Below are 14,243 nucleotides of genomic sequence, written 5' to 3' on the forward strand. Positions count from 1 at the left end.
GGTGGGGGAGCAATCCCCGCTGTTCTCCACTGCCCCACGCTGTGTGGAGGGCTCTCTCATGATCCTCCTGACCCCCCCCCTCCGCTGTCCCGGCTGCCCCACCCACTCCAGCTCCAGCTCCAGCCCTTTAAGAACCACCCTCCCAATACCCAGGCTCACCAGCTCCTGCAGTGTATGTGTTCTATATGCAAACTGTATGTGTTCTATATGCAAAGTGCTACAGCTGAGTTTAATTTCAAGGCTAATGTTTTCAAAATTACTTCTCATTTCCATGTGCTCAGGGACATCAGGGTCTAACAATAAGGAGAGGGGGAAGGGGCTACCTGAAACCCTAGACTTATTTTCCCTGAGGTAGCAATGAGAGGGGGACAAATTCAAGGGAAACCTCCAATAATTAGATTCTATACAGGTTTCCCTCACTTTATGCAGTACATGTGTTCTTGGCAAACTGCACATAACTTGAATTTGCATAAAGGGAACCCAGTTTATAAGGTAACAAGTAAGGATATGTTCCCATGGCAGTAAGGGAGGGAATAGGGCTGGGGCTAGAGAAGGGACTGGGGGAGGGGGGCTCAGTGCAGCCCAGCAGCTGCAGGCAGGTGGCACTGGTCACTCCCAGGACTGCAGCAGGGAGCAAAGCAGAGGGAACTGTCAGTGGGTTCAGGGCACGGGAAAGGGGGTCAAGGTTCTTGCTGCTACATGCACTGGGAAGGCTATGGGCTGGGGAGTCATGCCAGGCTCTTCCTGGGGAGCGTGTGCCTCCAGATCTGTCCATGGGATGAAGGCAGGCTGCCACTGTGGGCTGGGGCTGGTGGTAGCACCAGGCTCTTCCTGGCGTGGGGCTGGGCTGTGGAGATCCCCCCCCGGAAGAACCCAGAACAGCCCCCACAGCCCGCAGCCCTTCTAGGGTGCATGTAGCAGCAAGAGCTCCACCCCACATCCACTGATAGTTCCCTCCACTTTGCTCTCAGGAGCAGCCGATGCCACCTACCTGCAGCCACTGGGCTGCACCATGCCCCTCTTCCTGCCCCTTCCCCTACAGACTTACCTCGCATATAATGAAATTTGGCTGTAAAAAGGGTCATCATATAAGAGCAAATCTGCATACAGAGAACCCACATAAAGCGAGGGAACACTAAAAAAATTTCTAACTTTTCCATATATAGAATCTAAGTATTGGGGTTTCTTCTTATAGTCAGGATTATCTTCTATCTGAGCAAATATGGTATATGATTTGAGTCTTAACTAGAAACTTAAAAACAGAATAGTTGTTTGCCTTTTGCAATCAAAATATTTGCTTTCATAAGGTACACCCTCCAAAATAGCTGCCATCTATTCTCCAACAACCAGATTAAAAATCCAGTGAAGTCAACTGAGATATTTGAACTGACCTCAGATGCATTCAGGTCAGGCCAAACTGAAGTGTATACTGTTTCTAAAGGATACTGATTATAGGCCTAGTTCTATATTTAAATAAATTAAAATATAGTTCGGTTGGCCCCTGACAGATGTTACCTTTTATCACATCTTAAATAGTGACCTGACCACACTTTTATTCAATTAATGATATAATAAAATGAGGAATAATCCACAAAGTCATAACACAAATTATGTGTAACATTTGGCAACAAAAATATGTGTAATAACTTTGTGTCTAGTTCTTATCATACCTTCAATTGAAGCAGTGCCCAGCATATGGAGCACATGGGAGCCTTTCAAGACTCCCATGTGCTCCAGAGGCTGGAAGTACTCCTCAGCTGATTGTACTTCTCTTGCATTCGCATGGCTGGTAGCCCCTCAGCTGAAGGTGCATTCCCCCAGTTCTGATGTGTCCCCCTGGCTAAGACCTTTGATCAGCTGAAGAGGCTCCCAGCTGGGGAAGAACATGGTACCTCTCCCCCGCACTGAGAGCTCTGATCAACTGATGGGGTTCCCAGCCATAGGAGAGCATGGGGTGGAAGCCAAGCTTGCTGCTTGCCAGTGCAAAGGGAGCCTGAGCTGGGGCTCCCCCTGAACTGGCAAAATGGTGCAATGGTATCTGATGCATGTGTGACCTGGCAAGAAGCACAATTTTGGGGATCCCACATCAGATCTCATTGCACATTTACTTTCAGGTCTGGCAGAGGCCACGGACACCTATGAGATTTTAGCCCAGGTATCAACAGCTGCAGTATAGTTTCAACAGATAAACCAGATACAATATATACAGATTAGTATTTAAAAGTTTAAATTTCTTTTTAAAGTCACATGCATCTCAGAATTGTATATGTCTGTATTCAGCAATAACAATTCTAAAGAATAATTCATGATGTATGACATGCTGTAGTATTAATAGCTATGGTTGGAAAAGTTTACTTAATAAAACCAGTGCCAGTGAAGTATCAATTCAGTATATGCAGTATGTGATATATCTTTAATTGCTGGTATATTATACTGCCCTGGAAATGGCTTAGACTGAATGAACAAAGAAGCCTGTTTCACTTTAACTATTCTAATCCTAAATAGCAAATAATTTATGAATAACCTGGAGTTATAGCATGGTTTTTGCATCTTCCCAAATAGGTTTAAAGTTGTATACAAAAAAAAAATATAAACAAAATGTTGACAAAAATTAAAATATAAATATTTAAAAGTAAAAAAAAATGTTCAGAATTATATTTTTCTGTTTCACTAGTCAAAAGTACTCCTTGGGGCAAAAGTATACATGCTGATATACTAAAAAAAATAAGCTATAAAATGTAAATCTTGCCGCACATTTCACATTGCTTTATATTACCTATTGTATAACATTGGTCAGAATGCACTCTAGGGCAGCATTTCCCAACCCTTTTTGCCCCACGGCACACTTACCTAAATAAAAAGCACCATGGCACACTGGACGTGGAGCAGAGGTGGGGGGAGTAATGTGCAGCCAGCTGGACACTGACCAGGGGGTGGTGCACAGCCAGCTGGATGCCGATGGGGAGGGGTGGCACACGGCCAGCTGGACAGCATTTGGGCTGAAGCCACACCCCTGCCTGGCTGGACCCATGCTCTTTGTCCATCTGTGTCTGCAGCAGCAGGCAGCAGGGGATGGGGCTAAAGCTAGGCAGGGGGTGTGGATCCAGCCCAAAATGCTGCAGCACACCTGGACGTGCCTGACTGCACACCAGCGTGCTGCAGCACACTAGTTAGAAAACACTGCTCTAGGGGTATGTACCAGTTATTTGGGGAAAGTCTATATTATGAACTTCCTAGCGATGGGCAAGCAATTTGAAACAAGCTTATACTCTAAACACTTGACAAACTTTCCACAATAAAAAACACAAGATAAAATCAACAAGTAAAGGGATATTTTTACCTGCATAGAATTCTGGACTATAAACGGCACCAACAACTGGATTTAATTTCCAGCCTGAAGCAAACATACAAAAAAACAGGATTGAGTTACTATTACAGTTAGATATAAATAGATATAAAGGTCACATTTATATATAGGAAATAAGAGCATATATAAAGCAATTATTTCAGGACAACCATGTTTAATGGGTATTTGATATGGAGATATACATTTAATGACAGTAGCCATACCAGTGAAGAAATGATGAAACTGTCTGTCTTTATATGAATAATATTCTGGCAATTTAACCATGAAATAAGAATAATGATTCTAAAGATTTTTTTTTAATTGAAAAATAAATTAAATTTTGCACCTGCTGATGCTCATAAAATACTGATTGATAAACTTAAACTCTGGCTAGCAAACACTGCATTCTAGTCAGATGCCATGAGAAGTGTCCGTATACAGCTTTCTCACTGCCCTTCAATCTGAATATCACACAACACACCTATTACAAACTTTGCCTATGCAAAGGCTGAGAATTATGAAAAAAATTGTCTAACTCATGAAAGGTTCATCTGCACATTCCCATTTTATCCTAGGTCAAGAGGTGTTCATTGACAACTAATTGAACCTAGCGCCGCAAAAATAATTCCATGTGTAATAAGAGATGACTTGGATGCTAGAAGCTAAACAAATGTGTGTGTATCTAGTATTTTATTCTTTCAACTCAAGCTTATTTATCTCTGATTCAATTTACAGAATTCTGTAAATGTTCTGTATAAGGTGTATCTCTACCCTGCCTTATACCTAACTTCAGATAGCTAACTCTTTCTCTTTTATATTGGTAGTTTTACACTCATTCTTTCAGGAGTAAATCGCCACAAGACTGCCAAATTATTGCTGGTTAGGGGCTGGCATTTTCTGTTTTCTTTTTCTCTTTAATTAGTGGAATTCTCTAAATGTTTTGTCCATTAAAAACTTGTACTAAAGTCTAACTCTCTGTCTTACCTTAACATATTTAAAACTCATTTGCTCCTTAAAGATCATGGACCAGCATAGTGCAAGAGATGAGTGATTTGACTGAATTTCGATCCATCAGCTTCTGCTGTCATGGAAGCTGACAGATACTTCTCAGATTTTAAGTTACACTAATGGCTCCTCAATTTGTCCAGAAGAAAAAAAAGATCTTGGGAGATGCAGATCGATGCTCACAGCTGAAAGTCACTCTCATATTTCATTTCCTTCCCACCCCCATTCTGATGGCTGTATCATCAAACTTTTTGAAGCTAATACAGAAAAGACTTCATTCATCATGAAAATAACAGCAATTAAACTTTACTTTGTCTTGTCAATGAAGTATGTGCTGGCCCATAACTGTGTGGGTTAATCAAGTGTGATAGAAGCTGATGTATCAGAGTGAGAAACTGCCAAGGAACCCCAGATTAGCAGTTGGAGGAGGCAAATTCTCTGCAGTGGGTGTAATTTTGCGCATTTGTCTTACTGTCACAACACTAATCTCCCCCTCATGTTGACACTCTAAAAGCTAGAACTCAGAAAAAAAAACCCATATGTTCAGCCAAAGAAATACAGGTTAAGTACACTGTAGGAAAGAATTGTACACTGAAGGGAGTAAACCTGCTGTGGCAGGAAGATGGACAAAATAATGTAAAAGAATTATTTCCAGTTCTAAGGCCAGTGGATTCTGGCTGTACATTTGGCATAGGAAACCAGGAAAGGATCACCCCAGGTAAGGACCAGAGGCTCTTAGAAAACTTTCTCATTCCTGACATGTGGAGCATGGCTGAAAGAAAGAAGAATGGCATGGACAGTTGTCTTACTTGCACTTATCTGCAATGGTGTTTTTTTATTCTTAGGAGAGGGAAGCCATTGATCGAGGGAGCGTGAAAGTAAGCTTCATAGTGTCCTTGCCTGTCCCTCTCTTACTTTGTAGTGAGCATTTCTCAATCAGCTTGGGCCCCAGCTCCAAAATTCTCCAATAACATTTATACATTTTTGCAGACTGCCTAAGCCACAAGGTTTGGTCAAGTGCCTTGAGCTATAAAATGTATCTTAAAACAAAGAATTAACTAACATAGTATTAGCTATAGCCCTCAACAATCTTGCACTAAAATGTGGGGGAGACAGGCTGGACAAATCTAAAGATTAATTCAAAATACTTGTTTTCCAAATTAGTGCATGTCCCTGAATTACAATGAAAAAGTAGACAAACTGCTTTGGGTAAATCCAATATCTTTTATTAGACCAACTCAAATAGTTGGAAAAAAAATTTTTTTCAAGCTTTTGGGTACAAACACCCTTCATTAGGCTGAGGAAGCTTGCAAAGAAGATTTTTTCCAACTATTTGAGCTGGTCTAATAAAAGATATTGGATTTACCCAAAGAACCTTGTCTGCCAATGTCCTTAGACCAATGAGGCTATAACCTATACCCAATGAAAGAAACAGTCATTTTTTTCCTAACAAATATAGCAAATGTTACAGGGCTGGTAAAAACAACCAAAAAACAAACAACTCCCATCCTCAACTTATCTCTTCACTCAAACCTGCATGACTAGCTATGCTAGCAACTGGACAGTTATGGACAATTTGTTTTGGGAATCTAAAGTTTTTGGAAAAAAAAATTCAAAATCTCCAAGCTTACATGAAATAGGCTGGCATTTTCCATATCTTTTAAAAACTCTGGTTTATTCTATTTATCTATGCTGTTTATTCTACCTCACTTTACAAGTATTGCACTCATTATATGCCTTACTAAAACTAACCAGCAACATGAATGGATGAAGCAAAATACAGCATATTGTGAGTTCTAAAAGTGCAATCTGCGTGCCTGGATATTCACACCAGTGATACACCTAAAAATCTAGCCCTGATTTTTTTTTTTAAGAAGGTCTAAAGATTACTCATTTTGTAAACAGATTATCCCAGGTTATTAGAACTGGAAACTTATTGCAAATATTAACATTTATATGGAAGGATATTAATAACATGACATTTCTATTTTAACTTTTACATCTCATTTGAAACATGTCACCATCCACTGTAAACTGCTTTTTAAAAATATACTAAAGCATTGGTTCACTACTGACAAACAAGAAAATGATTAATAAATATCACCAAACAGCTTGTGAGTGATTGATAATGGGAATATTGATTGAAGAAGCTAAAGCATGTCTTTGGAAATCACATCTGCTTATTGTTCCTATGAATATAATGAATGTTATAGCCCAACATATTTAGCTTTCTGACAGTGAGGCAGTTATCTATATGTGATCCCTATATGGGGTCATAGGTCTTAAATAATAGGAACATATTACATGAACCCTTATCTGTGGCTTTCTATCACAGCTAGCTGTTGAAAGGGGCTCAATGTATCAAAAGGGGCTCAAAGCATATACGTAATACTTTGATCTTGTACCACATGTCTAAGTGGTACCATGCATCATGTACCACATATCATGTGGGCTTAAATATTTGAATGTTGATTTTTAAACATGAAACAAGAAGCAATAATTTTGATCTAGCCTATTTGGACATGACTCAAAATCATGGAGACAAGGCACCTTGAGGGAACTTTTTTTAGCAACATACTTTAATGATTTTTAATAATAAAAGTGACAATATACAAGCAATATAACACCTCCATTGTGTGACACAGAAGTAAGTTTTCCCAAAGATATAAAATAACCTTCAAGTTAAAGTTGTTGCAATCCTGAGCATGCCATCACAGCAGCAGCATCCCTCTGGTTGGACTTGGTATTTGATATTTACCAGAGAAAATTCCATTTCTGAGCTTTTGCAGTGTTATGAATGCAAAACTGAATGTCATCATTCATAAAAAACCTTTTATCCTTCTATCACTGTAACATATTAGACAAAGTAAAATGCTCACGTGTAAATGATCCATTTTACTATTGAAATCAATATGAATGACCCTATCAAGACACATGTCTGCCTGACTCAGGCAACATGCTATATAAACATGAGCAGCAATGAAAGAGATTTTTCTTAATTGCATCATTTGGAAATACATATTTACATAAATATATTAAAGAAAGAAACATTTCTGGGAGAGCTTGAGGAAATGCTAATTCCCCTTCTCTCTTCGCCCCCTTGATTATTATAATGAGGTTCAATAACTTTATGTCAAGCTGAGAACTGTTATTATGTGTTATTATATTCAATTTTTACTGTGGTAGGAAAAAGTATGACAAAAATCATTAAAAAATAAAGCAGCTCACTTCTGTTCACCCCACTTTTTAGTAAAATCACACTAGTGAGCACTTTGTGCAAAACAAAGTGAATTATATTTCAGCACTGAAAAAATGATTCAGGCAGCTGTGGAACTTGCCTTTATAGATCATGAATGTTCAACTTTAACTGAGATAAGGGTAAAAACAGCATTAACCTGAAAAGCAAACACATGTAGCTACAGTATCCAGGTGAAATGGAACAAAACATTACCATAGATAAGTTCAATTTGTTTCAGTTTCGGAATTGTTTGAGAGCTGCAAGAGTTCTTAAAATTAATTCACTGAAAAAGACCTTGTGGGCAATGAATTAAACATTGCCAAAAGGGAGGATGAAATTTTTTCCAAAATAATCTGAGATTACCCAAAAGGCTTCCCAATTTTTCCAATAGTATATCAATTTGTTAAAATTAACAATATAGCTATAACTTTTGGGTATGTCTGAAATTAGCTTCTTGTGCAAAAATGGCAGGCATAACTGCGATGCTACAATTAGTTTACTCTTTATCTTCAAAAAAACATTAACTTAACCACTCACTGTAACTTAACCAAAAACCTTGGACTGAACTGTGTGTTTGATAACAGTGGGTATGTCTACATGTGCAATTAATGCAACTGGATATACATTGGCTCAATTTGAGTGGGAGTAAACTAATCCCAATGTCACTGTCTAGATGTTTAAGCACAGCAATTCACTGCATGGCCAGATACCCCTTGTATCTGATGGGACTATCCGGCTGTGCAGTAAATTAATCTACTGAGCCCTAACTGCTGCACACATGTAGATGGTGATGCTTTACTGTGCAGTAAATTAGTCTACTATGCAGTAAAGCATCTCATATAGATTCACCCCGTAGCAAGTGTCTCATGCTAGATGGAAGAAATGCTTTTACTACCAGTTACATCCATTATCCAATGCAAACTGACTCTTATCATTAGTTTGTTTTTTTTTACTGCAATGCAAACACCACACAAAACAAGAAGCTAGCAAACCAGTTCTAACATGGTACATTATCCTATACATGTAGAATCAATTTATATTCAATTATTGTAGATACACATTTAGGACCCAATCCTGAAATCTGTGATCAAAAGGAGTCCTCCATCCTAAAGAGGAATTCAGCTGAGTTCTGTCTGGATGCAGTAATTCACCCATGCATAGCAAGTTATAAAAATGGGACCACAGGCCTTAAACCTGCAATGAAATTCCTATGCATGGGTCTAGTCCCTGGAAAGGAGACTTCAGCAGGTCCTACACTGATAAAGAAATCTGCTTATAGGCAGTAGCTTGCAAAAAGAATCTTGCCTACATGCACTTCGGTATTTGCCAGTAAAAGAAAGTAAGGGAAGTGTAAAAAACCTCTGCACTTACCATTCGTATAAGGGTTGACTGTCTTTTTATTTGTCATTACACGTGCTGTCGCGTTATTTACCTACACACATAGAACACTGAATTAGCAAATGTTATATACAGAACCCATGGTGCTATTAAATGCATGCATTATTACTGCTATTAGTTATGTAAAAATAAAATGCAATTTAATTTATAGAAGGCAGTAGGTGCATAACAAAATCAGACTATTTATAATTACATTTACTTTCATAACCATTTTAACTTACAAATCATTTCAATAAAGCAACATCATATCATTTAAACTTTAATAAAGAGACATTAAAAGCAAATTAAAAGGTACTGCATAATTTAAGATTTAAGAGCATGCTTGTATTCCATGATAACACTGAAACAATAAATATTAAAAAAAAACTTATATGAAGGAACATGCAGTGGAGTAGAGGGGGAGAGACAAGGTACAAGGAAACAAAGAAAATGTCAAAAAAAGGGACAAACGAATTTTAGCAGTGTGCAACATAACCCTTTAGAAGAGAAGTACCATTGGAAAAGCAACATCTAGCATTCAACACTTGGAACAAGAGCCTTTTTCATTGCAAGAATTAACAAAATCATTCAAGCTTTAAAATCACAGCTAACAAAAGGATAAAAAGAGGGTGCATTATTTAACACAATATGGAGTTAACAATCTGAGTAAGATGTGCACGAAGTCATATCCTCAATCCAATCAGTGCCTCCCAGGCTTGCTTAAAACGTACACTCAATTACAGGCGTACCAATATAGAAAAAAATGTAGCATCAAGAAAACTTAATACAACAAGTCAAAAAAATTCACGTGGTATATCAGCGCTAAATACGTGAAACGGCAGATGGACTTCTCCACTTACCATTCAGCACCATCGCCAGCATGGGTATGTATACAGTTACCATGGTTACTGAGAGTTTGGTGAGGGCCCTAAGCGCTACCGTCGAAGGGGGAAAATGAAAAGGCAAAATATGCAACATCTTACTCAAAAGACGACAGCATTTTCAATTGGTATTTTTTCTTTCTTTTTTTATTCTAACAAATACGATTTTGAGGCAGTATTGAAGGGGATCCTGTGGCATGAAAAACATTTGGTTTTGTTTTCTGATAAGATGGACGGGTTCAGCCCAACCAAGTAAAGTAGCTTGGTGGCTACTCAACAATCAAGCTTTTGACCAGGTTGGATTTGGTTTTCTTTTGTTTCTTCTTCATTTACATCTTTTGGATGCTAGTGTCTCCCAATCTGAGGTGTTTTTTTTTTGGAAGCCACTGCGGATCCCACATCAACCCTGCAGCGAAAAAACAAAAACAAAAATAAAAAACAAAAACAAAAAACGACCTTCTGTTTGATTTTGTTTTCAATTTTATTTTTTGCTCATTGTTTTTTGGAATCTACTGCACCCATTGATTTACAAAACATCCAAAATAATAACTGCAAAGTATTAAAGCTTTCATATGGTCTCATTTCTGTCATCCACCTTTCAGCAATAATAATGATAATAATAATAATATAATAATAATAATAATAAAGTACAAAAGAAATAATAATTAAAAAAAAACCCAAGTAAGGCCAGATCTCTCTTTATATATAAATATATATATAAACAATGGGAAGGGAGAAGGGGAGCACACAAAAGACACCAATGATGCTTCTGAAACAACAAATGAGAGTGAAGCAGACATTTATAAAAAAGATGAAAAGGAAAATATTTTGAACATGCACCTCGATTTTACGGCCCTCTACCACGGTGCCGTGTAATTTCTCCCTCGCCCTGTCCGCATCAGCACTATTTTCGAAAGTTACGAAACCAAATCCCTGCATGCAGGAGGGAGAAGGGGGGAAAACAACATGCACATTATTATTTCAGTCAATGACCACTTGTTTGCTTATGTTTTCTCGCTTTAATTTAATATTTTCTTGTTCTTGCTTCATTTCTGTAACATGCAAATTAGAGAAATTATAATTTTATTGAGATGTGCAATAAATAAGCGACAAATGTGAACAATCTTTTTCATAAGTTAGATAGTACCGCCTGAAGAATTCAAAGAATGATACCAAAAATACCTTTCTACATGTCACTACAGAGGAAAATAAATCTAACAAAAAGAAAATTAAATCAAAATAAATTTACAGTGTCTTCACATATAAAAAAAATGAAATAATGAGAAAAGAAAGTGAACCACTTTTTTAATGACATGCAATTTTTCTCAACAAAATAAAAAACATGTGCACAAAATTCAACATTGAATGCCAATATACTCTAAAACATTGCCTACTTAATCATGCTTTTGTGATTGTAAGAAACATTTTTCCCATGCAACACTAGGGTTATTTAAACTTTTGTCAAACTGTGCAGCCTTTACTTATTTTTTCATAAAAGAAAAGGAAAACAAAAAAAAGAAAAAAAAAGAAAAGAAAACCACCAACAAAATAAAAGTACCTTTTTAACTAAGCATAAACTTTCTTGTTTTAAAAAGATCAAACAAAATCACATGATGTGAATAAAAGAAAATTTTGATAAAGTAATAAAAATGCAAACATTTTGAGTAAATTTAACTAATTCATATTAATTCATATTAATATTATTTTTACACACAATACATGCAATTGTCAGTTCTCCACATCCCATATTAATGAGACAGGGAAGTGCTTATGATTGCTATGTATCTTTGAGATACTATAATTAAAAATATTTGTTAATTCTTCAAAACCAAAGAAGGACAACAGGATATCTCTTTGGCTGCATTTTAGATAATGGACTATTCTAAGCACTTAACACCATTATGCTAGATTAACCAAAGACTTCCAATCTTACTAGACATTTTTTTTGTTGTTCTTGAATAGTGCTATAAAAGAATAAAAGGCATTTTAAATTTCCAAACATCAAAATGTTTAAGTTACCCCTGGTTTTCTTTCTAATATAACTTAAGGAATAATGTGCATTTTAAAAACAAAATAAACATTAATACATCATAACAGAAATGTACACCAACCCTTTGAAACAATTCATATCATGCTTCTATTTCCTCAGTAAGTGAAGATTATAATGTTAAAGGATTGAAGGTTCTATCCCAATGAAGAGGTATCAGTCCTGGACAGTGCTTAAAACAGTAATATGGATAATAATAATAATATGAAAACTACACATGACTTCTCTGTAAAGGACAAGATCCTATTCCAAATTCTTTTCCTGTACATAACAGAAGACCTCTCCTAGCTCTATACAGTTTCCAGGAACTCTGATAATTATTCTGGGGACAGCACTTTTCTGTCTCAAGCACTTTGAACAAACAATATCATAGTTCCATGTATCTCTGTCCTTTTGCCAGGTCCTCACCACTATGTTAAAAGAACTTTTCCACATGTTAATGAAAAAGGGATTCTGAAGGATAACTGTGATCTATATATATCTATATATATATATATATGAGATAAAACTGTACAGTCCTCTAAACAGCTGTGCCCATTCTGTGCATGCATGTGTGTGGGAGGGATTGAGGGAGGGAGGGAGGAAGGAAGGGAGAGGATAGGAAAACATTATTTCCAAAGAAAAATGTTCTTAATCCAGATTAGCTAACTCAAGATAGCCTGGGTTTGAACTAAAGCCATTAACTAAATTACAAATGTTCCTAGTTACTTTGTTTTCGTTGTTATTTTAATCCAGATGAGCAATGTTCAGTTACAAACACAGCTTTATTTTGCAATATTCAGACTCCATGACATCAGTACTTCTTAGGGTGTTTTAAACCACCTAAACCAAAGCCAGGAGTGGCACATGCAAGCATGTGCTGAAGGTGGGTCTGCAGAGGCAAGCTGAGGAGAATAAAAACAGCCCAGTTAGGGTTAGTGGGGCTAGGAACAGCACTGCCCCAAGGGTTGGGACAAGTGGCTAGGCTTTCTCAGTCCCAGGACTGTGCTGTGAATATGTGCAGGTGTTCAGTAGAACCCTTCATAACTAGGTTAACCCTTCCTTGATTTGTATGATTTAAACCCTATGAACACATGCACAACTGGGCATTTAAATGGATCCAACCTTGGTTAGGTTGATCTAAATGTAATCCTTTCATGTACCCTTAGAGCAGGGGTGGGCAATTAGTTTGGGTGGAGGGCTGCTTACTGAGTTTTGGCAAGCCATCGAGGGCTGCATGGCAGGCAGCCAGGAGCAGATAAATATTAATTTTCTAAATTGTTTAGGGCCCCCGTGGGCCAGACAGAATAGCCTGGCAGGCCGCATTTTGCCCACCCCTGCCTTAGAGGGATAGCTAGCCATTGTAGTGTGAAGTCAGGCAGACAGTAGGGTAGATTTGCACCTTATACCAATCATATCAGTGGGGTTTTTTTGTCATGGTTCAGTCATCCTCTCTTTCTCCACTTGATTCATTCCGTTTTGTGGTCAATATCTACCCAGAGGAGTCCCTATTTTTTAACCATTTCTGAACAACGATCATTTATTTTATTTTAAAACGTTCTGCCATTTACCTCCTTTTTGTTAATATCTCTTTGGAGGACACTTTTATATTTATATTGGGGGGGGCAGAAAGGGTGAAGACATTTTAACTAAGTAGAAATAGACTTCAAAATTGGAGTATCAGGCCAAACAGTGATTATTGAAAAAAATACAGGGAATCTTATTACAAAGCAGAGATTGTTCCTACTTTTATCTATGTTGTTACATTATGTAGATAATATGTACATATAAAGTTTCATAGTTTCATAGTTTCTAGGGTCAGAAGGGACCTGAGAAGATCATCTAGTCCGACCCCATGCCATGGCAGGAAAGAGTATTGGGGTCAAATGACCCCGGCAAGGTGTTCATCTAACCTCTTCCTAAAAAACCCCAGGGTAGGAGCCTGTACCACCTCCCTTGGAAGTTGGTTCCAGACCCTAGCCGCCCTGACCGTGAAATAGCGCCTTCTGATGTCTAACCTAAACCTACCCTCTGCTAGCTTGTGACCATTGTTCTTGGTCACTCCTGGCGGTGCTCGGGGGAACAATGACTCCCCCAGTGCCTTCTGACCCCACCTGACCAGTTTGTAACAGGCCACAAGATCCCCCCTCAGCCTTCTCTTGTGGAGGCTGAACAGGTTTGGGTCCCGTAGTCTCTCCTCATAGGGCCTGCCCTGCTGTCCCCTGATCATGCGAGTGGCCCTCCTCTGGACCCTCCCTATGCTGTCCACATCCCTCTTGAAGTGCGGCACCCAGAACTGGATGTAGTACTCCAACTGCGGCCTGACCAGTGTCGCATAAAGGGGGAGGATCACCTCTCTGGACCTGCTCG

The 14,243-nt window shown here is 38.1% G+C and overlaps 1 protein-coding gene across 12 annotated transcripts in view; it reads right to left on the reverse strand.

The window, feature by feature from the left end:
• RBFOX1 (RNA binding protein, fox-1 homolog 1) overlaps window positions 1–14,243 on the reverse strand; it is a 2,526,522-nt gene that overhangs the window by 179,171 nt on the left and 2,333,108 nt on the right. For all 12 annotated transcript variants that reach the window (XM_019507488.1, XM_019507490.1, XM_019507494.1 and 9 more), the window contains 3 exons: window positions 10,688–10,780; window positions 8,961–9,021; window positions 3,341–3,394 (listed from right to left, as the gene is read on the reverse strand). In XM_019507488.1, the coding sequence (XP_019363033.1) occupies window positions 3,341–3,394; window positions 8,961–9,021; window positions 10,688–10,780 (208 nt within the window). The remainder of the gene's footprint in view (window positions 1–3,340; window positions 3,395–8,960; window positions 9,022–10,687; window positions 10,781–14,243) is intronic.

The sequence above is a fragment of the Gavialis gangeticus genome, unplaced genomic scaffold (assembly GCF_001723915.1).
Source record: "Gavialis gangeticus isolate Ggan-Ray unplaced genomic scaffold, GavGan_comp1, whole genome shotgun sequence".
Taxonomy (NCBI): Eukaryota; Metazoa; Chordata; order Crocodylia; family Gavialidae; genus Gavialis; species Gavialis gangeticus.